The sequence below is a fragment of the Rhinolophus sinicus genome, linkage group LG05 (genome assembly GCF_036562045.2).
Source record: "Rhinolophus sinicus isolate RSC01 linkage group LG05, ASM3656204v1, whole genome shotgun sequence".
NCBI classification, from domain to species: Eukaryota; Metazoa; Chordata; class Mammalia; order Chiroptera; family Rhinolophidae; genus Rhinolophus; species Rhinolophus sinicus.
Genome location: NC_133755.1, coordinates 155,614,764 through 155,641,798, shown reverse-complemented (window position 1 = coordinate 155,641,798; position 27,035 = coordinate 155,614,764). Strand labels below are relative to the sequence as shown.

Genomic DNA, 27,035 nt, shown 5'->3' with positions numbered 1-27,035 from the left:
TGTGATATGTATTGAAAAATTATTGGCTTTAACTGTAAATTTTCTTACTTTGTCAAAATTTCCTCCTTTATTAAAATCTTAATATTTTGGGTTCTCCTTCTTAAGTCAGTAACTGTATGACTATCACTACACCCCTAAAAATATGTAGGTAAAAATCCAGTTGTTTTTTTTTACACAAATAGCTAATATTAAAAAGGGTAACTCCAAAATGACTCAGATGCTAAAAACCAATTTTATTTAGTTTGCTCTTTTTTCCTGAAGCAGACTGATGAAACAACATCATAGATGGAGGAATAGATGACAAATTGGTTAGTATCCAAACTAGAAGCGAATTACATCATTAATGAAAAATTCCTACTGGAAATCCTGGCTTTACTTCTTTTCACAAATTTTTCTGCCTCTTGTATACTCTGATCTCACTCTAAATTTGTGTTGTCTGACACATTTCTTAGGTTGTTGGTGGTTGGCAGAACTAGTGAATTTCAAGCCCTGTACACAGTAGTTATGCATGCCGATTTAAGAAATAGTTTGTAGTGTTGTCTGTTGCACTTTGCTCTGCTTCATAATGATAATGACATTTGGAGGAAAAGTACTGTAGTCTCAACTGGTGGTGTTAATATTGCTATTTGTAAACCTGTAATGTGGTTGAACTGTGATCATGGCCTTGTGTTTTTGGAAAAAAGACGAAACAACCATTGATGCTTACTGTTTTGGATAGATGTTTGTTTTATTTGCATGCTTTAAGAAAGTGCAGCCATACTGGAGCTTTACAAGTTTGGAGCTGGCAAAGAGCATGCAAAGGAGGGGATGCCATTCATTCTGTTTTGTTTTTTTCCAAATTCGTCCCCATTTTGCATTTTCCCCCTAAATTTAAAGAAATCATATCCCTTTTTCATGGCAAAAGAAAATAATATCTAAAGTTTAGAGGGACAGCATCTATAGTAGTAATTATATTCACTAGAAAGGCATCTAATTGCCTGGCTACTAAGCCATATAACATATTTTATAAAGCAAATATGAAAATGGCTTGAACTATGGCTTAACCTATATCTTTTGGTAAAAGTATGTATTTTTAAATCACTTTAAAAAGCATAAATCTTTTTGCCTCTAGAAAGGGAAGTTGCATTTTCATTTTTAGTGTTTAAACTCAGTTCTTTTTCTTGTTTTAGATTTTAAAATAGTGTAATTTAAAATTAAAGCTGCATTATGTTTGGCTTCTAAGAGAGAAGAGTAGAGATTAACTTTGAGGTCTTGTTTATTTATTTGTTTGTTTATTTATTTATTTATTTATTTATTTATTTTTGTAGAAGAAGTTTCCATTTCAGTACCAGGACCAATACCACACATTGAAAAACAGATATTGAGTAATCTGGCAGCTATTTAGGTATACCTCTTTATTTACATAAAGTTAGAGTAAACTTGTGTGATTACTTTAAAATAAATAGATTCACACACTGCCTTCTTTGCTCTCCTGTCAATATTCGATTCCTGGAAATACAGCGTTTTCATATTTTGAGTTGGATTGCAAAATGAATACTGCTATCCCCATTTCATATGCATTTTAAATTATCTGTTTTCAAAGGATAAGTAACAAAATTTATACTATGCAGTGCCCTTTGTTAAATTGAAGCAATGATGTGTGTAGTAAAAGTCAAAAGTTAATGGGATGTCTGTCTTGTGTGAGGCCTGACAAATATTGTTTTTATGAAACTCACCCTATACAATAATGTAGCATGATGCAGCTTTAATAGACTAAATCTAACCTTAACTTTCTGAATTCAACTTCATTTCATGCTTCTCGGCCTCTTGTTGCAAATAATGCCCATTAACTGGTAATTTATGAAACTAACCAAGAGGCTTTTGGAATACTGTATTTAATCTCTACCCTACAGCACAAGCAGCGTTGCCCTGTGCTGGAGGACCAGCTGGTGGACCTGGTGGTCTATGCCATGGAGCGATCCGAGACTGAGGAGAAGTTCGATGATGGCGGAACAAGCCAACTCCTGTGGCAGCATCTCTCAAGTCAGCTCATTTTCTTTGTGCTTTTCCAGTTTGCAAGTTTTCCACATATGGTCCTTTCTCTTCATCAGAAGGTAAGTACTAAAACTTTTGTTAGAGCCACTTCAGCTTTTGATTGGTACATTTTAGGCTGGTATAGACATCGCCTAGTGATTTTAACAGGTGACTGATGTTCTGAGCCCTAATTTCTATTTTGTTCAGTGGTTATATGGTTTCTTAACTTTTTACTTTCTTGTCATTATCAAAACTAGACTCAGTTATTCATTGTACATATTTACAATGTGGGGACCAAGGGATACAAGATGAAAAGGCACTTAGTACCCTCAGGGATCTCCTTACTAGTGGAAAGATATAGATATAAACAATTTGATTTTAATTTAATAGCTTAGATAATGAAGGCATGTTTCCCTGCAGTAGAAATGAAGAATAGTCCCAATTGAAGACATCGGAAGGGCTTTACCAAAGAGATCTTGAAGCTAGGACGAATAGAAATTTGCCAAGAGGAAAAAGATAGGAAAGTGTTTCCATAGCACTAAGATCATCATTTGGAAATGGATAGAAGTGTGTGCGAACTGGAAAGAAAAGATAAAGGGGAAAGTGATGGTGAGATGAAGAAGGCAGGCAGGCAAGACCAGACATGGCGAACTTGATATGGCCATGTGTTTGTTCAAAGGAGTTTAGATTTTCTTTGGGAAGCAAATGAGAAGGGGGATGACATCATCAAATACAAGTTGAAAAAATTACTGCTAAATGACCACGTGTAGGAAGATGGTGATGTAGAGATGGAGGAGGCCAAAATCAGGCAACGAAATTAGTAAGGGAGCTATTGCAGTGATCTGGGTGAGAGATACTGAAAGCCTGAACCAGGACAGAGAGGAGAAGCCAGACACCAGGTATGCTGAGAGGTGAATAGATTTGGTGATACTCTGTAACAGAGGGAGTAACAGGAGTCTGCGATCACTCACTGGTTTCTACTTTGGCAGTGAATGGAAAGACAGGACAGTGAGTGCAAAACAATACAGTGGAAAAGTAAGTTTATGGGAAGAGTTGATTTTGTCATAAGGTTTTAGACACATCGAATGGGAATAAAATAAGAGTTACTATATTTATAATAACATGCATGGATTATTTTGGGGAAGTATTTTCGTAAGAGTTATTAAAATTCTTTCAACCACTACTTACCCCCAAGCTCCACCCGCCACACCACCATCACTGATTTCTATTATAATCAACAGGAAACCAGGAAAGGTATTTTTAATAACCAGTCCTTGAGGATTTAAAATTTTTTTAAATGCTATAATAAAGTATTCCTTGTCTTTTGATGAGATATTTTTAGTAAGTATCCCATATTAAATTTGATTTTCATACACACATGACTAACTTAATTATGTCCTAAAACTTGTAATGTTTGATATACATAGTTGTTTTGGGGGTTAGGGAGGAAACATACATATAATATTAAAATAATTTTTAAAACTTGATATATTTTGAGTTGAGACTAAATAATTAGTAAATGTCAAAGTTAGATGCTAACTAGCTATGTCGATCTATATTTAAACATCTTTTACAGTTAGCAGGGCGAGGACTGATTAAAGGCAGAGATCATCTAATGTGGGTTCTCCTGCAATTCATTTCCGGGAGTATTCAGAAAAACGCACTAGCTGATTTTCTCCCTGTCATGAAGCTCTTCGACCTTCTGTACCCAGAAAAAGAAGTAAGTTTTAGTAAATAGTTAACAATGTGATCAGTGGATTACGTCTAATTTATGTTTAAGGACTTTAGTGTGATTTTGGTGATAAGAGCACTGGATTTAGAAGCTGGAAACCTGAGTTCTTTTCCCAGTTCTGTGACTAACCATGAATGTGGGATGAACATTAGGTCTTTCGACATTAGTTTACTCATATGTATAATGAAAAAATTAAACTAGATTATTTATGAAGTTTATCTTAAATCACAACTGAACATTTATTATAACTAACTCTTTTTCTACATTCTAAGTAGGTTTACAATTTGAACAAGCATTATGCTATTTTTATCTATAAATATCATTGAATTACCAAATAACATTAGTGTCTGTTAATATCTTTCTTGGTCGTTTGCTAATTGAGTATGTCCCCTACTGTGTTTTATTATATAAGGTGTTTGAGTAAAATACAGTATATATTGATGATTGCCATTTTTTTAAGAAACATTTCATTACGGAAATTTATTTTTTCCAGTTTTGAAGCAGGCCATCTTTTTTTTAAATTACATAAGCTTCAGGTGTACTGCATTATATATAATTCAACCTCTGTATGCACTACAACGTGACCAACCCCAAAAGTTTAGTTTCTATCCATCGCCATACAGTTGACCCCCTTCACCCCTTTCACCTATCCCTTAACCCCCTTCCCCTCTGATAATTACTGATCTGTTCTCTATCTATGAGCTTGTTTTTTGTTTTATTTGGTTTGTTTGGTTTGGGGCGGGGTTTGTTTGCTTCTTAAAATTCCACATGAATGAAATTATATGGTATTTGCCTTTCTCCTTATGACTTATTTCATTTAACATACCCTCAGGGTTCATTTACATTGTCACAAATGGCAAGATTTCATTCTTATTTGTGGCTGAGTAGTAGTATTCCATAGTGTGTGTGTGTTTGTGGTTGTGTGTGTGTGTGTGTGTGTGTGTGTGTATTTTTTTCCATTCATCCATCGATGGACACTTAGGTTGTTTCCCTATCTTGGCTATTGTAAATACTGCTGCAGTGAACATAGGAGTGCATATATCTTTTCAATTAGTGTTTTTGTATTCTTCAGGTAAATACCCAGAAATGGAATAGCTGGATCATAGGGTAGTTCCATTTTTAATTTTTTTAAGGAACCTCCACACTGTTTTCCATAGTGGCTGCACCAATTTATAATCCCACCAGCAGTAATGAGGGTTCCCTTTTCTCCATGTTCTGTCCAACACTTATTATTCTTGTCTTTTTGATAATAGCTATTCTAACAAGTATGCGGTGATACCTCATTGTGGTTTTGGTTTGCATTTCCCTAGATTTTTAAATACCCAAAAAGAGTAGAATGAATAGAAAAATAAAATCCCATGCACCAATCACCAAGAAATAATCTTGTTTCATTTTTCTTCCTCATCTCTTTTGTTAATGTCGAACAATTTTAAAGCAAATTCTTAATTTTTATGTTCCTGAAAAGCATACATGTGACTTTTAGAAATTATCTGCTTTTAGTATATTTGTCACATTCAGAAAGATTTCATAATGATGTGTTTAATTATTAAAGAATAAAAATTTTAAATGATTGTGAGGGCTCTGTGGCAGTAGGAAAAGCTTGACTAAGCACCTGTGAATTTCTGTTAATTTCTTGGTACATCAAAACAATCTTGTAATAGTTTCAATATTTTATAGCTACTAGATCTTCTGATTTGTATTATTGAATAGCCAAAGAACAATTGGAGCTAAATTAACACAGATATTTTAAAAAGAACTATATCAAAAATAGATTACTAAAATATATATAATTAGTTAAGTCCTCGCTTTCTTATATTGTTTTCCAGTATATCCCAGTTCCTGATATTAACAAACCTCAGTCAACTCATGCCTTTGCAATGACTTGCATTTGGATTCATCTTAATAGAAAAGCCCAAAATGACAACTCTAAGCTACAGATTCCAATACCTCATTCCCTAAAACTTCACCATGAGTAAGTAATTGTAGCTTGACAGTTAATATTTTTATTTTATAAATAGTGGATTTTAGACTAATATTGTTCTCAGTATTTGTGTAAAGAATAGAAATCTCCCCACACCCATTGAAAGTAAGGGTGATGAAAGTGTATGTCATACCAAGACAAACTGACCAATAACTGCATCAGAAAGCAATTGAAGATTAACTAATCCTATTTATATGCATTTTTTTGATTTTCAGGTCTAACCTTTTCTTCTCCATGTTTTACCTTAAAGTTCTTAATTTCCAAACATATGTGAAAATGTTTCAAAAATTTCTTGGGATTTGAGCATAATCTGACAGATGTTTTTCACTCCCTGGGCTGCCAGGATTGGTTGAGCTGATCTGGCTGGCATGCTGCCTCACATCAGTCCCTAAGCTCTGATTACTCAGAGATGCCCTTTTTAGATAGGTCCGGGCTTCAGTGACGGGTGTTAGGAATAGCTGAACTTCCCACCCAGAACTTCTGAAAAGGATTGCCAAATCTCTTCACAGAAGACTGTAGGATAGTCATGTAGCTTTCATTTTATGACACGCACCATAGCTATCTTTTCATAGTGGCGTCTATAATGAAGGCGTAGAAATCAGTAGAAACCTAGTCCATGAATTTGTGAGTTATTTCTTCACTTCTGAATTTTAGTGCTGTGTATATATAGTACCTACTTACAAATACCTATTTACTGTTAACTTATAATTACCTAAATTCTTTCTGAAATGCTATTTAAACTTTTTATGTGTTTCTACTCTACATTTTGGGCAGAAACCATAAAACCTACAGGAATAAAGATAGTAAATAGTTGCATGATGTTAAACTTTTTTAAAATGCAAGTTAATTTTCTGTAAATTATTTGCATTTTTTCTGATTAATGGGACTTGAAATTTTAGGTTCCTACAGCAGAGTCTTAGAAATAAGAGTTTACAGATGAATGACTATAAGATTGCCCTGCTGTGTAATGCATACTCAACAAATTCAGAATGTTTTACGTTACCCATGGGAGCTCTGGTAGAAACTATTTATGGAAATGGAATTATGAGGATACCTCTTCCTGGAACGAGCTGTTTGGCTTCAGGATCTATTACTCCCTTACCAATGAACCTCCTGGATTCACTGACAGTTCATGCCAAAATGAGGTATGTTCTGTTCATTCGGTCCTGTGTCATGGAATTGATGTCAGTATAGTATAGACTTGCTTTCATGATTATGTTTGTGTGTTTTATGGTCAGGTTCATGTTTTAAGAATAATTAGTTTCTTATTACAAAATGATCATGTTATTATAGGATTTCTAGAATATACAAATAACGCGCCCCCCCCACAAAAAAGCAATTGTTATAATTTCTCCATGAGATGTATAAAAAAATTTTGTGTATATTCTGAGTCTTTTATTATATGTATAAGTACATGCATTTATGGATTTTTTAAAACAAAATAGGCTTACTGCAATACTATTTTAAAACTTTTTTTGTCCCCATAATAATTGATCAAGCACCTTTTTAGGTCTAGTGTTCTTCAAACGTATCTGTTGCTACAAAGAAGTCTTGTGATGCCACATATGATTATTTTGCCAGTTCCACATTGTTGGACATTGAGGTTATTTACAATGTCTTAGTTTATAAAGACGGCTTTCATAAAGACTGTCTTTATGGCTGTCTTTGCATCTATCCATAATTACAGTCTCATTAAACAATTTGCTGGAAGTGGAGTTGCTGAGTCCAGCGATATAAAAATTGTAATGCCTTAACTGTATTGATTACAAATAAGGGCACTTTTAGAATTGCCATTATGGTTTCTGAAAGACAGAAACATTCTGTTGGATGTAATTCTCGAACCTCATGTGCCGCCAAGAACCAAGCTGATAATGTAAATGAGGGACACCTAGGGCTGAGTGAGAGCCAGATGTTCGTGTATGTGGAAGCATGTGGGTGGAGGGGCCTGAGGCAGACTGGAGCGTGCAGGGCTCCCCTCGTAGCGCTGCCGCGTTAGCTGACTTCTGTAATGCAGGAACGCAGACCAGTATGGCTAGCTCTTTTCGATTTTTTGAGGGGCTAGAAATTCAGATCTTCATTTCTAGTCTTTCAGCTCTTAGGTATTGGCTCAAACTTCAAACACTGTAGGTCAAAGAATTCATCTGTGGGCCTCCAGGCAGGTCTTCAGTTCTAGAAAAGCCATGCTGTTCCAAATGGTAAACACTGTGATCAAACTGTACACGTGCTTTAGTCAAAGCATGTGTGGCAGAGTTGAGGAAAGCTCTGTTAAAACCTAACATTTGGGTCTTAGCAGTGATTTATTAAGGAATTCTGTTGGAAAAGCTAAATTTCTCAAGTAATTCTAGTTATGTATTTAGAAAAGAAAAACAGACTGAATCCATTCAAGCATGTTCTTATGAGTTATACCCAAATTCTTCTTTTCTGTGAGTAGAGGGATCCTGATACACATTGAAAGCGCCATGGAAACCAGAATTAGTCTCGGGCTGTACCATGCATCACTACCGAGTGTCCTGCGCAGCTTGAATGATTAAAATGGAACTGAATCGTTTCATATATTTAAGTTCAGATTTATACTAAGTTCCCTATAAGTAGAATAACCCCTGTGTTTATGTCCAAAACGTGGAGTTTTATTTTCTTTCCTTTTGTTTCTCCCTAGCCTTATCCACAGCATTGCTACGAGAGTGATAAAACTTGCTCATGCAAAGTCCAGTGTGGCCTTGGCTCCAGCCCTAGTGGAAACTTACAGTCGTTTATTGGTCTATATGGAAATAGAGTCTTTGGGCATCAAAGGATTTATCAGTAAGCCAAGATTTTCTAGTATTTATAACCATTATTAATCCATACATTAATTCAGCAGGTACTCTTCTAGGTGCTGGCATACAGCAGTATACAGAAGTCACTGTCATCATAGAGATTACCTGCTAATGAGAGAGACAGACAATAAATAAATAAATGAAATTGGAAAATGTCAGGTGATAAGTCTTATAGAGAAAAATAAAGTAAAAAATAGGCATAGGAGGTATGCAGGTCAGGGGAGTTACATTTTTAAGTAAAGTGATGGTAGGAAAAGGGCATTATGCTAGTTGCTTGGGATACAGTGTGTAGGACAGACATGGTCACTATCCTTTTGTGCAAATCACAGTCCCATTTGCCTCTCTTGCTGGTTCGCTCCTGGGGCAGCAATGAGTACTCAGTGAATAGCAATATGGAAGGAGTTTCCCTGCAATGCAGAAGACAATTTATAGTGTCTGTTAGTTATTACACAGTTCTAAATAGTAGATTCTTTCCAATACAGAAGTGTTTTTCTGATTCGTGGTAATTCTAACTTTTCACCAATATAGTATAATTTTAATTTTAACTGTAGTTACTCTTCTTATCAGATAATTGAGAGTTGAATAAAACTTTCTTGGGAGGGAGGAGGGACTAAGATCAGGTGTGATACAATTTGTGTATTAAAAAGCGATCCTCATGCTTCAAAAGGTTGGGAACATTCACTTTATAAAATTAATTCGAAAGATAACTAAGACTTGAGGAAGGTTAGAATTTTATTTTCCATATCTTTTCTCTTATTTTTCCAGATGAACTTGAGTAATCAGTGGTCAAATGCCAGAGGGAAGAAAAGCAACAACAAAAAAACTTGGTGTTATAATTATGATCTGAATTTTTTCCCTTACATTTAAAGTAGAAATTATGGAGAAAATTTAGAAAATATGTGTACCTATGTATGCGTCTGTGTGAGTGTGTGTGTGTGTGTGTGTGTATTCACAATCAAATTTTTATGTTCATTTTACTCAGTGTGACTTGTTTTCAGATACCTTTTAATGCACAGCCTTTACTGATTGTTGTCTTAAATTATCTTATTCCTCAAGGTCAACTTTTGCCAACTGTTTTCAAGTCTCATGCCTGGGGAATTTTACACACACTTCTTGAGATGTTCAGCTACCGAATGCACCACATTCAGCCTCATTACAGGGTTCAGCTCTTGAGTCATCTTCATACATTGGCTGCAGTTGCACAAACAAACCAGAACCAGCTCCATCTCTGGTGAGCTCGTTGAAGACTATCTTTCTTTAAGATTTATTAGAATCTTTGTTGGAGATGAGAAATGTAATCCTTTACCTTATAATACTTTTATTCATTTGTCATGAAACTCCTCTGCTTCTGGAGTATTTTATTTCCAGTATAGAATGAATAGAGTCCAGCTTTTTAAACAAATATTTATTAAGATAGTTGAGTCCTTGCCTTGGGATCTTTGGGCGGATAATAAGTACTTCCAAGATCTTTGACGTTTTGTCCTAATTCAACCCTTTAGAATACTGGATTTAAATATACTTCAGATTACGGTTAAAGTATCATGTCATTTTAATTTTGCTCTAAGTGAAAATATATTTCAGATAAAAATAAATGTAATTTTTGAAGTGCTGTATATCCAGGTGAAATGTTTCAGTCCTACGGGCTACAGGCTATCTTTTTCAAATGTTCAAAATTGTCAGGTGGTATTTGCTATAACATTTGGCACCTCAGGTTTCAAAAACAAATTAAGCAAAGCTCATCTCACACAAAAGAGGAGTTTGTTTTTTTTTAATCAAAAAAGGGAAATACAGTTTGCCTGTTTTTCTACTGTAATTAACCTAGAATTAGATTTAATTCTATAATTCTGAAATTTTATGCGCAAGTTAACTTTTTCATGTTTCTTTTTGTTCTGCCACCTTTCAGTGTTGAGAGCACGGCGCTCAGACTTATCACAGCATTAGGTAGCTCGGAGGTACAGCCACAGTTTACACGCTTCCTTAGCGATCCCAAAACAGTGCTGTCTGCGGAATCTGAAGAACTGAACCGAGCCTTGATACTGACTTTAGCTAGAGCAACTCACGTAACAGGTACAGTGACTGTCCACCACTGCCACCAAAAACAGATGAATTAGAGTGGCGTGCTGGGTCCCTACTGATTATGAAGGGGATAACATACTGAAAAACTATTTTTCATTTATTCAAGAAAAAAACAATTGTTTTGATATCTTCACCATTTCAGTCTTTAATGTAGGTTCTTCTGGGTACTGTCATTTTACCAAGGTTGAGTTTTCAGCCATCTTGCATCATTTTTCAGTAGTGGTTCTTGAGTTTTTTGGTCTCAGGACCACTTTACACTATTAAAAATATAATTGAAATTCCCACAGATTTTGTTTATATGTATTATATCTATTAATGTATTAATGTTTACTTAATTAGATATTAAAATAGCAGTTTTAAATATGTATTTGATTCATTTAAAAACAACAAAATAAACTTATTAGATGTTAACATAAATAACATATTTTCATGAAAAATAGACCCTGTAGTCTCCAAAACAAAACTTTAGTCAGAAGAGCTGCCATTGTTTTATTTTTTGCATCTCTTTAATGTCTGATGTAAAGGAAGATGGTTGGTTTCTCATATTTGCTTCTACATTTCATTTATTGCAATACTAAGTATAAGTAAGTGAAGAAATAAGATAGGAAAGGGGAGGAGTATTTTAATACCCTTTTCAGCTAATTGTGAGTATTCTTCGATGGCACACAAAATTGGACAAGTTTCTTAAATGTTGCAATGTGGAATCCAAAATCCCATCAGTGAAGTATTGCACTCTGTTACATTATAATCCATGGATCTATTCTGTCCATTTTTTTATCCATGCGTATTTTGTAACTTTATGAATTGGTTTTTGGAAAACATTGTTTCAGTGAGTTATGTAGCTCTTGTAAATGTTGATGTATTTCATTATACAGTGTCATAAAATTAACATTTGTTACTATCACTATAAATTTAATTAGAAAAATGTTCAAGTTTTGGAAAGCTATCGGACTCATGGTAATGGCTACAAGTTTCCTAAAATTCTGATTTTTCACTTGAACGGTTACATATTATGATTGGTAAAAGATGCAGTCATTTGTTTTCCTTGAAGTGACAGGCTACCTTTGTAAATTTTGCAATAAAATGTCTCCTTAATGCCCAATCTGAATAGCTATAGTTTTTTGTCACTTGGTCTTTCAAGTAAAATTGGAATTCCATGAAAAAAAGAGCTAATATAATGGAATAATTAATTGACAAATACTTTTCCTCAAGATACCCTTCATACTTTGGTGTATAGCTGGAACACTTAATGCATACTTCCATTTTATCACACAAAATATTAAAAATAGGTGTGCGTAAGGGCTGAAATGTAATCCTTTTTTTACTACTTCATTAAGGATATTAAGGATATTAATAATAATATTATTATTGGCACTTTTTTTTCACTGAGGTCATATAGTGGTGAAAATTACAATGGCTGTCAGTGTGGTTTGGTGCCACTGATTTGTTCTGAGGGCCAGCACTTTTACCCATCATTGCCTTTGCACCATCAGTGCACATGTCAACACAGTAAAAAAGCCAGTGATATCTTAGTATTATTTTAATCGCTTTGACTTCATCAAATCCTTGAAAGGATATTGGGGACCACAGAGTCTACAGCCCACTCTTTGAGAACTGCTGTGTTAAAGAAATCGTTACTGAATTTAGCAACCTTAAATACATTTGTGTAAACTATCTTATTTTACATAAATAAAACTCTTTGATTTAGGTTGTTACACTTGTAGTCTATAGCTGTTTCAACCACCAGAAAAGATATCTACTTTCTTAATTCTATTCCTTTGGCTCAAAAGAGTGCTAATACCTCATCGTCAGAGTGAACTAAATGAGTAATCGTGGTTGGCCTGTTCAACTGATGTATCATTTGGTGCTCTGTCAAAAGAAAGAAAAAGATTCCAGATGTCTTTTGTCTTCTTTTCACTAATTGTGTTCATATTTACCAATTTGGTAATTCATATCATTCAAATTTAGGTCCTAAGCTAAATATTACTATTTAAGCAGTAAATTACACTGCAGTGAAATTCTCTGAGTGTACATAATTGTTGTGACTTTCTCTGTGATCTCTTTATGAATTGTGGATATAATCATTTATATTTGGATTACATCTGTTTGTTTCTGTTTAGATTTTTTTACAGGCTCTGATTCAATTCAGGGAACTTGGTGTAAAGACATACTGCAGACCATCATGAGTTTTACTCCTCATAACTGGGCTTCCCACACTCTGAGTTGTTTTCCAGGCCCACTACAGGTAATTTGGTCTTGAATGACGTATTGAATATATATGAAATCTTTCTTCCGTTTACAGTGTTATTCTAGGGAGTTAGTTTTGGTGACATCCAAAGAAAATTAGCTTTTATTTTAAAAAATTTGTTATTCCAAAATCTTGAGTTGTTCCTTGTCCTAGTCTAAGACTGGATGTGTTTCTAAAATTTTAATTATTATGGTTTCATCTTATTAGTTAACACTTTTAGAATCTTGTAGGAATTAACACATTACCTGAAAAATTCTTTCTCATAGAAGTGAAATGGGGAGAAATACAATTGAATGGAGTTTCACAGAATACACATATGCTACACATGAGTAGATTTAAAAAAAAATCACATAGAGAAAAACTATAAAGTTGGCCTTTGTACTGTGGAGAAAGGAAAACCTCACTATCTTCAACTTTGCAGAGAAAATTTTAGACATGATAAACATCTGTTTCCTATAACTTCTAACCAATAGGGCTAGAGCAGTAGTCCCCAAACTTACCAGACTCTCCTGGAGGGCTTGTTTAGACACAGATTGCTGGGCCCCAGCTGCAGAGCTTCTGATTCAGTAGGACTGCGTTGGGGCCCAAGAATTTGCATTTCTTACAGGGTCCAGGTGATGTTGAATCTGATGATCTGGGGACCACACTCTGAGAACTATTGGGCTAGAATAATAGATTTTCCTTACAGAGATACTGAAATATGTAACCAAAAGGCACATACATTTTCTTTTCTTTTTTTTTCAAAGGTGAGCAGAAGTATCAACAGATGATTGAAGAAGCTTTGAATTCAGGCTTGCTGGGAATTTCTGTTTGGGAGATCGAGGAGAGGAAGCTTATCAATAATCTAGTCAAGCCTGCATATTTTCCCAGTATAGAAATTCAGGCTTTGATTACTGACTTGCTTGAGGTCACCAAGAGTTTGTTAGTGTCAGAGTCAAGCCTAGAGCTCATTTCTTTATAACTGGCACTCTTTTTCCTACAACCATTGAAATAGACTTTGATCCTCCTTTTAGGCATTCTTCAAACAAAATAATGTACCTCAGGAAAGTCGTTTTAATCTGAAAAAAAACGTGGAGGAGGAATATAGGAAGTGGAAGTCAATGACCGATGAAAATGCCATCATTACCCACTTTTCTGTGCAAGGCTCTCCTCTCTTTCTTTGTCTTCTCTGGAAAATGCTCTTGGAAACAGATCATATTAATCAGATTGGCTACAGGTAAGCCAGAAACCTAGATCTGCATTCCATTTGGCAAACTGTTACACCATACAGCAATGTAATTTATTTTTTACGGTCTGCTTTCCAGAGTATTAGAAAGAATTGGAGCCAGGGCCTTGGTAGCCCATGTGAGAACATTTGCAGATTTCCTGGTGTATGAGTTCTCTACGTCAGCTGGGGGTCAGCAACTCAATAAATGCATTGAAATTCTTAATGATATGGTATGGAAGTACAACATTGTTACATTGGACAGATTAATTCTCTGCCTGGTAAGAATATGCTTGCTTAAGACTAAGTGTTTAAGCTGTCTCATTCTCTTTTGGATCAAAGCATGTATGACTGATGGATCTTGTGCTGATCTACTCTATATTGCTTCTAAGGATTTAAAAAATGTATACTCTAATCAAGCATTGCTATCACTTCCCTAAGAAACTAGAGATTTCCCAATTTTTTTATTCCTTCATTCAGTCACTATGTATTGGATATGTTCTATGCACAAAGGTATAGAGTAAATAAGACAGATGTGGCCCTGGCCTTGCGATGCTCTAAAGTACAAGCAGTTAGACCCTGAGTTGATTCTCAAAGTCTCCCACTAGAGGCAGGAAGCAGTAGTCACTGCATTTCTTTGCAGAGTGCTGATAACCATTTCTATTTGGTAGCCACAGTGAAAACGCAGTGTTTCTCACAGCCACCAGTATTCCCCATATGGTTTTTTCTCCTGACTTTTATATCTATTTCAGGCAAAATTTTAAGAAAAGGCATTGTCCTGCTGGACAATGCTACATTTTATTTCCTTTTAATACTATTGTGGTGATATTTGGGGTGGCTTAGTTGATTAGCATTAACCTCATAGCTGTGGAGGATATAAAGATGGTTATAATCTAGTAGGGGGAAAGATATAAATCTATAATTCAATAAAATAAAAGGACAAAATAGAGATATGGTAAGATCTTACTGTATTCAGATTTAGAGTATCAAGTGGCAGAGCCATACTTCTGCACGGGTTGGGCATGTTCATATAATTTTTCTGTTGTTCTCCAAAGGCCATGCGTAGTCATGAAGGAAATGAAGCCCAGGTTTGTTACTTCATAATTCAGTTGCTGTTACTCAAACCAAATGATTTTAGAAACCGAGTAAGTGACTTTGTGAAGGAAAATTCCCCAGAGCACTGGCTACAGAACGACTGGCACACCAAGCACATGAATTATCACAAGGTACCAATTCAAATTAGTGCTTCAGTGAATCCTTTTTAAGCCATGCTTAGGTGTTTGGCTAATTGATTTGGTGGTTTTCGCTGTAGTTCTACTGTTTTCTCTCTGGTCTGTATGGAAGCAAGTTAGCTTTCTAAACGTCCTCAAGGGTCTAGAGTATCTCTCAAGTTAAGAATAAATTAAAACTGCAGTTTTAGTAGACGTGGGTCCTTACAATACAAAATGAAAAGAGTTATTACAAATCCTGTGTACGTCATCTCTGGTGTATCTTTGGGATAAGAAATTTTTGTCAAGTAAAGGACTTTGGCTTTCATTGCTTTGTAGGAACAAAATTGGTTTCATAGTCTTTTAAAAAATGGCAAGTTTATTTAGCTCTTTTTTGAAGAGCATAAAAACAGATGCGCTAAACATTTGTAATTTCCTCACTTCCACAGAAGTACCCAGAGAAGCTGTATTTTGAGGGCCTGGCAGAGCAGGTCGATCCTCCTGTACAGATCCAGTCCCCCTATCTGCCCATCTATTTTGGAAATGTGTGTCTCCGATTCCTGCCAGTATTTGATATAGTAATCCACCGATTTTTAGAGTTGCTTCCAGTATCCAAATCACTGGAGACTCTACTAGATCACCTAGGAGGCTTATATAAATTTCATGGTGAGTTTTTTCAAGTTTTAATTCCATCTAACGGCTCTATAAAAAAAACTAGGCTGGGCATGACTATATGGGTAATAATGATTCTTAAGGTTTTATTTTAATTTCTTTTAATGAAAGTGTTTTGAAGGTAAGTGCTATGTGATAATACCATTAAGTATAAAGTAGACAATATAAAAATGTGAATAGATAATCATAGTAAATGTATTAAATAGCAAAAAAAAACAACAGTGATATGCAAGAGATGCCTTATTTTACATAATGTGTGATTAATTGCCAAATGAGTATAGAAGGAGAAATGTATGTGTTCACAACAGACTTATGTTACTGTGAACTAATTGGATCTTGGCAGGCTTCTTATATAGGATTTGAACTGTGATGTATGGGATTTGTATAAACAGAAAGGAGAAGAGAACTTAGTAGGCGGAAGGAATCCTTTGGAAAAATCATGAAAGTATTGAAAACAAAACATTTCGAAAATAATCATCCCATTGGGCTAACTTGAAAATTTGTATATTGTACCTGACAGTAGATCACCTTAAATGCCAGACTGAGAAGTTTTGACTTTATAACCTGCAGATAATCAAGAATGAACTAGAAGTTATTGAGTAAGGTCATGGCCTGGAAGGCATAAATGGAAAGCATTTATTTTAGATAAATCCGGTTACAATGGAAATGAGTTAAGGAAGAAGAAGGACTTGGTTGGCTGGTATGAGGAGAATATCAAAAGAAAGAAATCAAAGACAACTCTAAAGTTTTAAGCCTGGTACTGGAAAAGGGTAGAGTCAGTGACCGAAGAGTGGAAGTTCCAGAGAAGCCACTATGGAGACAAAGTGTATTTATCTGGGGGGCCGCTCTCTTTATCCTTGATCTAAGATGTCTTCCTCCAGTGCAGAAGTCTGAATTGTGCTTTAGTACTACAGAGTGAAGTTCAAGTGAGCATTTCTTTAAAAACAGTTTTCGTTTGGATTATGTAGATGATACAGAAAGACATGCAGTGAAAAGTGGTCCCATCTCTGTCGTCCAACTAACAGATTTCTTTCTCAATGGGCAACCACTATTGCCAGTTTCATATGTGTTCTTCCTTAGATACTCTGTTTGGTTTTTTCCCCCACAAATAATATGTAATATACACCTTGTTCTGCACCTGGCCTTTTCTACCTTTATAATGTATTAGGGTTGATTATTTTATATCAGTACATAAAAAACTGCCTCATACATGTCATAATTTACTTAACCAGTCCCCTGTTTTTGACCATTTAGGCCATTCTAACCTTTTGCTGGTATAGACATAGCTGTGGCGGCATTCTTTGCACATGTGTCATTTTTGCAGGATAAATTTCCAGAAGTGAAATTGCTACCTCAGAGTGTAATGAACATCCTTAAATACAACCTGTATATGTTATTGGAAACCTTCTGCCTTGTCCTAAAATTAAAATATTCATTGTCTGCAATTGATATTTGTGAAATAGTTTCATAATCTTCTGAGCTGGTTTTTGGTAATCTTGAAAACAGAGGATTAGTTTTTCACAGTTGTCAGTAACCAGATAAACATTGTAGTGATCTGTTTTCTTCTTCGCAGATCGTCCAGTGACTTACTTGTATAACACTCTGCACTATTATGAAATGCACCTGAGAGAGCGTGCATATCTCAAACGAAAACTTGTCCATGCGATCATTGGCTCGCTCAAGGATAATCGACCACAGGGCTGGTGTCTAAGTGACACTTACCTGAAGTGCGCTATGAATGCACTGGAAGAAAATCCTTGGGTCCCTGATGACTCCTACTATTGCAGATTGATTGGCAGACTGGTAGATAATATCCTTTTTATTGTGGTTTTCCAGAGTCTTCAGAAATAACTGTATGTTCATTTGTGAGAACATAGACTGTATTGTCTTTCCCAGGTAGTATTTTTACATATTCCAAAACTTCATGTTTTATAAAGATCATTTTTACTTTTACTTCTATAAAGGCTTTGAAATCTTAAATTAGCAGTATCATGCCAGATAGGCAGAAATTCACTCCGTTAAAATTTATACTTAAAAACAGACCTTCTAAGATTCGTTTCAAAGGAAACTAAAGGTACTATGAATTGTAGTACATGCATCTGTTTACTAATGGAGAACATAGAATTTTATAGCTTTAAATGAATCCTTGAATTTTAAAAAAATATTAATAGATAATAATAAAACTTATTTTCTCTTTTTTAGTGAAAAAACTGCTATATTGGTATTTTTATGTCTTCATTTTGATTTAATGTTTTAAGTTATCAGTACACTATACTTAATATGTCTATATACCATGCCACTATTAATTAGATAGAGCAATTTTACATGAATAGGCATGATTTATTTTCCTACACAAACGAATTTATTTCCTGAAGTAAAAGAATTACTTATTATAGAGCAATTTTCTTATTAACTGCCCTATAACTATTAAAAGAAATTGATTGAGGAAGCCTAGGAATACCTTGATGGCATCTGTAGCTCTCATGTCATTTATAAGAGCTACTCTATATAAGACCAACCATTTATATCTTATGGTTGATCACATGGTTGCTGTCAATACATTTTAGTCATGTCAAACTTACTTGTATTTAGTTTGTTTTATTTGCCTCTTAATGTCTCTGATAAATCACTCCTTGGGGTTTCATAATCAGATAAATTGATCTGATGAAATGTTTACATGTGAAACATTTTGAAAACTGTAAAGCACTATACAAATGTGAGCCATTAATCTCAGAATAACCAGTTATTGCTTTAATCGTCTGCACCGATGGCTGGCAAATCTCCTGGTCCTTTCCCAAACTGTGACTGGAGATTCAATGAGTTTCCCAACCCGGCTGCCCACGCGCTGCATGTTACTTGTGTGGAACTCATGGCCTTGACTGTTTCAGGCAAAGAAGTTGGAAATGCCCTTCTAAATGTCGTCCTGAAAAGGTGTGTATTCTGTTGCACTGCAGTAAGATTCATTGTTTATTTGTAAAAAGAATATTTTATTTGGAGCCGTTAGACAAATCTTTGTCCCAAGGCTGATGCACATTGGATAGTAACTATCTTTTGGTTCTCCATCTTGTTTTGGTGATATTGGTGTAATGGAATGAGCCCTGGACAAGGTCAGAGACCTGAGTTTGTTTCCACTTCTTTTTTTTTCCTCCTTCTTCCACCCCTCCCTCGCCGCCCCCCTGCCCCATTACGGTTCAAGCCGTTGTTTCTCAGTCTAGTTGTGTAGGACACAGCTGCCTGGTCCATGCTGGTATTATGAGCCTTGGGCTCCCCAGCAGTCGGTCGCTGGTTGACCGCTTACAGCAGCTCTCGCCCACACATGATGGCTCCCGGCCAATCACTCTGGCTGCTGGCCACTCACGGGGGCACACAGTAGCCTGCAAAGGAAGCACTCAGCAACCCATGTCAACCTCTGGCTTCTCGTGGCAGCCCAGCTCCAGGGAGGGCTGTTGTTCACAGTCTTAGCTGTAGAGGGTGCAGCTCACTGGCCCATGTGGGAGCACTGCTCTCCAACCACCTGAGCCACTGGGCCAGCCCTCCACTTCTATTCTTCTATTCTTTATTAGCTGTTTGACCTTTAATTTAAGAATAATGTTAACTTCTCACTACAGAAAGTCTTTCAAGATTCCTTCCTTAAAGACCATCATGAAGGAGGGTATAATGATTAGATAAGAAACATAAATAAGTGGAAATAGTCTTTCAGCCCATTTGTTAAAGGAAACAACCAAAAAAACAAACAAGCAAAAAATCCTTATTTTGTTTTTGTGTACGTATATTAAATTTTTACTTAATAAAAAGCTATTGTAGTTTTATTGGAGTAGGTCAATTGTCAGCCTCTGAATTATGTATGTTCTCAAAATAAGATCCATTTTCAACCATACAAAATGTTTTCATAATTTACCATTTTTATTATTTTTCCCACTTGTAGTCAGCCGTTAGTGCCAAGAGAGAATATCACAGCATGGATGAATGCAATTGGATTGATCATCACTGCCCTACCAGTGAGTTCAGTTGTGATTCGTATGTAGTAATGGAATGCAGCTACAAGAATGACAGGACATCATGCAGTTAATGAAATCTTTCATGTTTTTAAACTTTTCACATTGTTACCGCTTCAAAATCTATAGTGACTGTTTTTTTGTGTTTTTTTTTTGCCTTCTACATCACATCTAATTAAATCTACCTGACTTTTGGGTCCCTACATCCATTGGTCCCACTTTACCAATCCACCCTTAGTTTTTACATTACAATTTGATCTACTTTCTACCGCTTAACATGTTATGTATCTATAGCCTTTGCTCATGCAAATAATGCTTGTTGAGACATGTTTCAGGTGTTTTTGATATGTTAGAGAATAAGACATTATGCCGGAACCCTTCTTCCTTCTGTCAGCATCTCTGAAGCTTACTCATTCCTTGCCAACTTAGGCCTGCTTCTTCAGTGAACTCTTCCCTGACTTCTACATGTGTCTAGTCAGCAGCACACAGTTGTCTGTTGTGGTATCTTTGAATGTCAGTAATATTATCTGACCCTGTGCTCTCCAGACTTTTCTGATTATGCACCTCTATAAATCACTTTTTCCTTACACACATCTGAAATATATTTATTTCGGAATTACATATGTGTACCAGTATTGTCAGTATAGTAAATATTGTTAAGCTAGATTTATTGTATAGCAAATATCAGGAGCTAAATGAACAGGACAGACATGTGTATAGAGCCCTCTAACTCACAGACACTTCTCCCTGGTTGTTACTGACTTATACTGAAGCCACCCCGTTTTGATTTTGAAATTTCCATTACTCAGAGACAGAAGCTGGATAAGTAGAAAACATTAAAGAATGAGAAAGTGCTATTATTTGAATCTTGTGAGTGTGATATTGGATATGGGGTGGAATACTAGAGTAGATAAGGGATATTTTTCATCAGGCTTTCCTTTGGTTTTAAAGGAGCCATATTGGATTGTCCTTCATGATCAAATTGTGAGCGTTATCAGCAGTCCCAGCCTGACATCTGAAACAGAGTGGGTTGGCTATCCATTCCGCCTCTTTGATTTCACTGCTTGTCATCAGTCCTACTCCGAGATGAGCTGTAGCTATACATTAGCTCTAGCACATGCTGTGTGGCACCATTCTAGCATCGGACAACTTTCTCTCATTCCCAAGTAGGTATTATGATTTCTTAAAGAAATTTGACTTTTTTCGTTTTGTTTTGTTTTATTTTTTTTAATATCTTTTACACACGAGGTATATATTTCATTCAGTGGAACAACTTGTAAAGTAAGAGTTAAGTAGTTAAGTAGAACTTCTAGATAATCAGAAAGCTTCTTTTTTCAGAATTGTTTGAAAAAGATTCATTTGTATATGTAAGTAATAATCTAGAATCTTGTTTTCTATTACATTTTAAGGAAGCTTAGTCAAATTTATGCTTTTTCCAGAATATAGTCCGAAAGTTGCCTTTTGAACTGAGTAACTGATATTAACCTATTTTCTGATTATTTATCTTGACCATAAAATTGTTATTAATTAGATTCAGATTTCTTGAGAATGTCAGCTTGGTTTTTCTCTTTATTTCACATAATTCACCTCTGTCATTCAGTAATTTTGCTTTTAAGAATGGCTTTAAATCTGAATTTATTTCAACAATCAAATGAAAAGAACAAGCAAGAGATGTGAGATGAATTATTAGGTTGGTGGAAAAGTAATTGTGGTTTTTGCAATTATTTTTAACCTGTTAAACTGCAGTTACTTCTGCACCAACCTAATAGAAATGTTACCAAAATTAAAAGGAATTTTTAAAAAATTATTACAAGTTTTGCAAATACATGGATAGACTGTGTTAATAAAATTCAAACAATTCAGCTGATTTTAAGTCACAAGAAATTTTTATCTTCAAATTTTAGGTTTCTCACTGAAGTACTTCTTCCTATAGTGAAGACTGAATTCCAGTTGCTATATGTGTACCATCTTGTGGGTCCATTTTTACAAAGATTTCAGCAAGAGAGAACTCGATGCATGATAGAGGTAAAATATAATCTGGATTTTCTGTGACAAAATTAAGTTCTAAAAGATCTATTTAGGTTTCTTTCCCAGTGTTTCTCAAACTGCATATCATAACCATTAGTAGAGAAGTCAGTTTAGAGAATTTAGCGTGCCTATTAGTAGAGAAGAGTGATTTTAGAGAATTTAGCATACCCATGAACTCATATACCTATAATGAGTTTGGTGTGGGATGTGTTGAGTTGGAAATGCAGGGGGAAAAACCATCATCAAGGTTGAGAAGACAGTTATGGATGGAAAGATGTATTTGAAAACCTACACTATAGTAAAGAGGAATTAATTAAAATCATGGTAATGGATGAAGTCAATCACCTATAACAAAGTTCAGAGAAAAGAAAATGATCCAGGAATAGAATCTTAAAGTATGAGCCATCAAATAGAACTAAGAAGTACAATCTAAAGGATCCCTGAGATTGCAGTTATCCTGGAAATGAAATTGAGAGATGGTTTCTTGAAAGGGGATTGTCCACCTCTTAATTTTAAGAGAAATTACTAAGTTATAAGGAGAAATTGCATTTAAGCCCTATTGGGGCGTTTTGTACCACTATTGATTCGATTATTAAATGCAGGCCATGTCATAGCTCCCAAGTGCACAGAGATTTGTATGATCAGTGATATTCTTCAACAAGCATGGTATTCCTCTGTGCTAGTCTTGGAATGGAGTCCAATTGCATCATGCTGAACAATGGAACCATTTCTGACTATTCAACTAATTTTATACTATTTGTTAAATAGATTGGTGTGGCATTTTATGACATGTTGCTGAATGTAGACAAGGGTAGCCCCCATTTAAATTACATGGATCCCATCTGTGACTTCCTGTATCATATGAAGTATATGTTTACTGGTGACAGCGTAAAAGAGCAAGTAAGTTAACTTTTATTTTTCTAATAATATTTAGTTTGGAAAACTTGCACATACGGTGATAAGACTTTTCTGCTTGGATGAGTGTTTTTGTTAATTTTCTTTTAAAGAGAAAGGGTTGATATCAGACCTTTTTAGGCTACATGAACGTACTAGTCTGGATATAGTATTAAAGTAAAAGTAAATACATGTTATAATTTCTCATACTTTTCTCCCTTGATATTTGCAACAGGACATCTGAAAAAGACCTAAGGGAGTTAGTTGATTAACACTTATCTCATTAGGCAGAAACAGTACGATATGGCTACTAAAAAGACCAGACAGGTGTGTTATAAGTAAAGGAGGTCCTGCTTTTCCCCACAGTGATTAGGGTGCACTGGACAAATTGGACAAATTGCAGGAAACGTTGGACAAATTGCAGCATGACAGGAAGCCTGAAGCAGGAGGGTCCAGCGAATAATTTCATAAGGGTATTTGCAGGAACTAGAGATGCTTGACTTGAATTTTAAAAGTTCTAGGGACTGTTCATGTCCTCAATATTTGGAGAGTTGCCATTTGAAATAGGTATTAGATTAGTTCTGTGTCACTTCAAAGGGCATATAAACTCAGGTGAAGTTAAGGAGGCACATTCTGACTCAACATGTGAAAAACCACTTCCTAGTAGAGCTGACAGTGGAAAGTCATAACTGAATTTCCCACCTGGGAAGCAGTCTCAGTTATTTAAGAAGGGTGGAGGTAGGGCAGATAGGTGAAGTTAAATGACTTCCCCTTTGTACTTTATTTCTTTCTATAATGGGAAAGGGAGGTAAACTGACATGTAAACATATGAATCCTCATCTCCTGTATTCATTGGTTGGAGCTGGGGAAACGGGGAGGATGTTGAGTCCTTTATGCCTCAGCCTGATTGTCAAGGAGAGTTGAGTGGGAACCAATCCAGACATGTTTTATTTAGCATCTCCTTTATATTTGGGCCTAAGACACTTTCACACAAGGGAATCCAGGGAGGAAAAATTGTTAATGGGCTGATCTTTCCCAGCAAGGTCAAAGGGCATTTGAGTAAAGCTAAGAAAGCTGTGAAACTGCTTGATGTATTATGTATTTCTTTACAGTATTTTAAGTAAGAGTAGATCTGATATTATTTAGTTTGAATTCCAAGTATAAATCAAGACCAAAAAAAAATTAGCTTTGTAGATGAATGTTAGTCATACATTATTCAAAGAACTTCAAAATATAATCGTGCTTCATGCTTCTGTGAAGATGACATTTTAAAAGGGTGATCACTTGTTGCATGTGTAAAATTTCCAGTGTAAATAAACTATACTAGCTTTTGGCAGTATGATGACTCACTAGCTAGGTAAGTGGGTGTGCTTTTGTAAGCATATGCGTATATAGATAGATAATGCACATACACATATGTACATCGCTATAATGTGTGTGAGGGAGCACACGTTTTTTTCTCATGTGAGAGAGAAATAATTATATCTGCTTTTGTTAAAGCACAAAACATGTAGAGAACCTTCTCATCCACACCACTCCCTAGTTTATTGTCTCAGGATATGTGTCAATTACTTCTTTAAAAGGTGGGAAATTGTTATTCTCTTGTTAAAATATTTTTAATGTGTTTTCATTTCTTAGGTAGAGAAGATTATTTGTAATTTAAAACCAGCTTTAAAACTTCGTCTTCGATTCATCACACACATTAGCAAGATGGAACCAGCTACAGTGCCTCCACAAGCCATAAACAGTGGGTCTCCAGCACCTCAGTCTAATCAGGTGCCGGTGTCTTTACCAGGAACTCAGTGAAGTCAGGGTGTACTGTGGTGAAAATGGAAATACATCTGACTTTGAAACTGGACTCAAATCTCTTAAATCTGAACACGATGATGCTACATAGTGATGTAGTCGAAGTGGCGAAGTTCAGATTGTTTTATTTTGATTCAAATGGTGAATCTGTTGACACCTTGTAACTCCCACCTCCCTATCTATACTTATGTCTCTAAGAGATCAAGTAAGCTACATGTTTTTCATAACCATAACAGTTTATTAGAGCTACCTAGGAAAATGGAGGTATCTATGATCAAATGACTTATTAGATACTTTCAGTCATTCCTGTTCTAGCCATTGGTTTTGTTTTTATTTTTTATTATTAATGAATTATTCAGTCTTCAAATACATTGTATTCAAGGCATCATACATGTAAAATAGCTATTACAAATCTTTTTATACAGAAAGCTCTTTTGGTGTATCTTTGGGATAAGAGATTTTTGTCAATAAAGAATGTAGATTTCATTGCATTGCAGGAACAAATGGTTTCATATTCTTTTTAAATGGCTTAAAATTTTTATCGTAGATTTCCAAGTAAAGGAGCTAATGTTTCTATTGAGGTAGATTGGCCAGTTTCTCCCTTTGCTGTAGATTTGAATTTAGTGTATGAAAAGAGTTGGAAGTTATGTAAGTAAATAACATAGCTAGAAATGCATAAACTTAATAAAGTCATACGTAAATGGCAATTCTCCAATCTGTTTTTAAAAATAAATGGTTTTTCCAGGTTTATACTCAGTTGGCAGCTGATATAATCCTTGAATTTTTATAATCTTAAAATGTTTATTTATTTTTTAAATACAGTGTACATTTTGGTTCTTTAGAGTTTATTGGATATTGAGAGACAATATTAATTTTGGGGGGAAATGGCATTATTATTGTAAGACTTGAAAAATAATTAGTAAAATCTGTTGAATGAATATACTCTCTGATTGGTTACTCAATATGAATGAATGTTTGCTGTGTCGTAGGCAGTATGTTGACTGGGTAGTAACAGAATGTGGGTGCTTCCATGGATTGTATAGTACAGTCAGTAACTGGCATTGACCTAGAAATTAGGAGTAACTTGGTTTTTTTTAAAAAGAATTAATGAAGTTTATAGCCAACTATACTTCAAATTTTTATTTCCAAATACATTATTCCTCGATTTTTATCTTCATTGTGGTTTATATTATTATAATCTCTAAATCTTTATTTGCCATGCAAGTCCAGCTTAAAATTTATATAATGGTATAAGTAATTTTTCTAGGCTATTGTGAAAATTCTTCAGAAATTTTACACTAGAAATGAATTCAAGTATTACTGTTAGTCTCAATACAGTCTTACTACTTCAAGGAATATATTGCTCAGATCATAGAATGGGAATAATTGTGACACTGCTATACAAATAGAAAAACGGAAGTGAAAATCAGTATCACTTTCTCAAGGACATATACATTCCAATAAATTTATTGAAAGATCAATTTTTTTCCTATCTAGCTTTAAAAATGTGAATATGATTTTCCCCAAATAAACTTTTAAAAGAATTAGAATTAATTGGAGAAATTAATTAATAGAAGACAGAAGTTTTATTTGGGTGTAGAATGTGCCTGAGGTGGGGGGGAAGGTGCCTTTCTTCATTACATCCTGAAAGTCCTGTTTGTTGTTAGTTTTTAAATGAATACTGTCATGTGGCTCTGTCCAGTAGGGCTTTCTGCAATGGTGGAAACATTGTCTGTGCTGCCTCATACCGTAGTTAGTAGCTACATGTGCCTATTGAGCACTTGAAACGTGGAATGGTATTTTAAATTTTATTAATCTTTAATGAAGTTAAATAACCACATGTGGCTACTATATTGGACAATACACATACTCTAAAGCAAGATCGCACATAATTGCTCTTATCTAAAAGTAATTCAGTAAAATATCTTACAAAGTCCATAGTGTCAATAGTTAGGTTTAAAATTCTGGGCTGTTGGGCGGCCGGTTGGCTCAGTTGGTTAGAGTGCAGTGCTCATAACACCAAGGTTGCCTGTTCGATTCCCACATGGGCCAGTGAAGCTGCGCCCTCCACAACTAGATTGAAAACGACAACTTGACCTGGAGCTGGTGGGTCCTGAAAAAACACACTGTTCCTCAATATTCCCTAATTTAAAAAATCTGAGCTGCATGTGAAGAATCAGTTGGCTGATGTGGCTATTGCAACCGCAGCAATAAAAGGCCCCTTTCCTGGGGCCTGCTTCCTTGACAGTCCGCTCGAGTTCTGCACAAGTGTGGGAGAAGCAGAGGAGTTTGCTTTCATGGTTTTGATCATAGTTTACTCGCGTTTATTTTTTTCCACTCTTCTCACTATATTCCAGAGCCAAGA

At 35.2% G+C, this 27,035-nt stretch overlaps 1 protein-coding gene across 2 annotated transcripts in view; it reads left to right on the top strand.

The window, feature by feature from the left end:
• The window catches only part of MED23 (mediator complex subunit 23), a 40,177-nt gene extending 14,569 nt beyond the window's left edge, over nt 1–25,608 (top strand). For both annotated transcript variants that reach the window (XM_019729375.2, XM_019729377.2), the window contains 19 exons: nt 1,893–2,093; nt 3,590–3,733; nt 5,572–5,717; nt 6,626–6,871; nt 8,383–8,525; nt 9,596–9,770; nt 10,443–10,606; nt 12,736–12,860; nt 13,877–14,079; nt 14,168–14,348; nt 15,123–15,293; nt 15,725–15,941; nt 17,521–17,757; nt 18,713–18,878; nt 19,873–19,945; nt 20,894–21,108; nt 21,847–21,967; nt 22,739–22,870; nt 24,503–25,608. In XM_019729375.2, the coding sequence (XP_019584934.1) occupies nt 1,893–2,093; nt 3,590–3,733; nt 5,572–5,717; nt 6,626–6,871; nt 8,383–8,525; nt 9,596–9,770; nt 10,443–10,606; nt 12,736–12,860; nt 13,877–14,079; nt 14,168–14,348; nt 15,123–15,293; nt 15,725–15,941; nt 17,521–17,757; nt 18,713–18,878; nt 19,873–19,945; nt 20,894–21,108; nt 21,847–21,967; nt 22,739–22,870; nt 24,503–24,670 (3,228 nt within the window). In that variant the 3' untranslated portion in view covers nt 24,671–25,608. The remainder of the gene's footprint in view (nt 1–1,892; nt 2,094–3,589; nt 3,734–5,571; nt 5,718–6,625; nt 6,872–8,382; nt 8,526–9,595; nt 9,771–10,442; nt 10,607–12,735; nt 12,861–13,876; nt 14,080–14,167; nt 14,349–15,122; nt 15,294–15,724; nt 15,942–17,520; nt 17,758–18,712; nt 18,879–19,872; nt 19,946–20,893; nt 21,109–21,846; nt 21,968–22,738; nt 22,871–24,502) is intronic.
• Nucleotides 25,609–27,035: the final 1,427 nt, after the last annotated feature.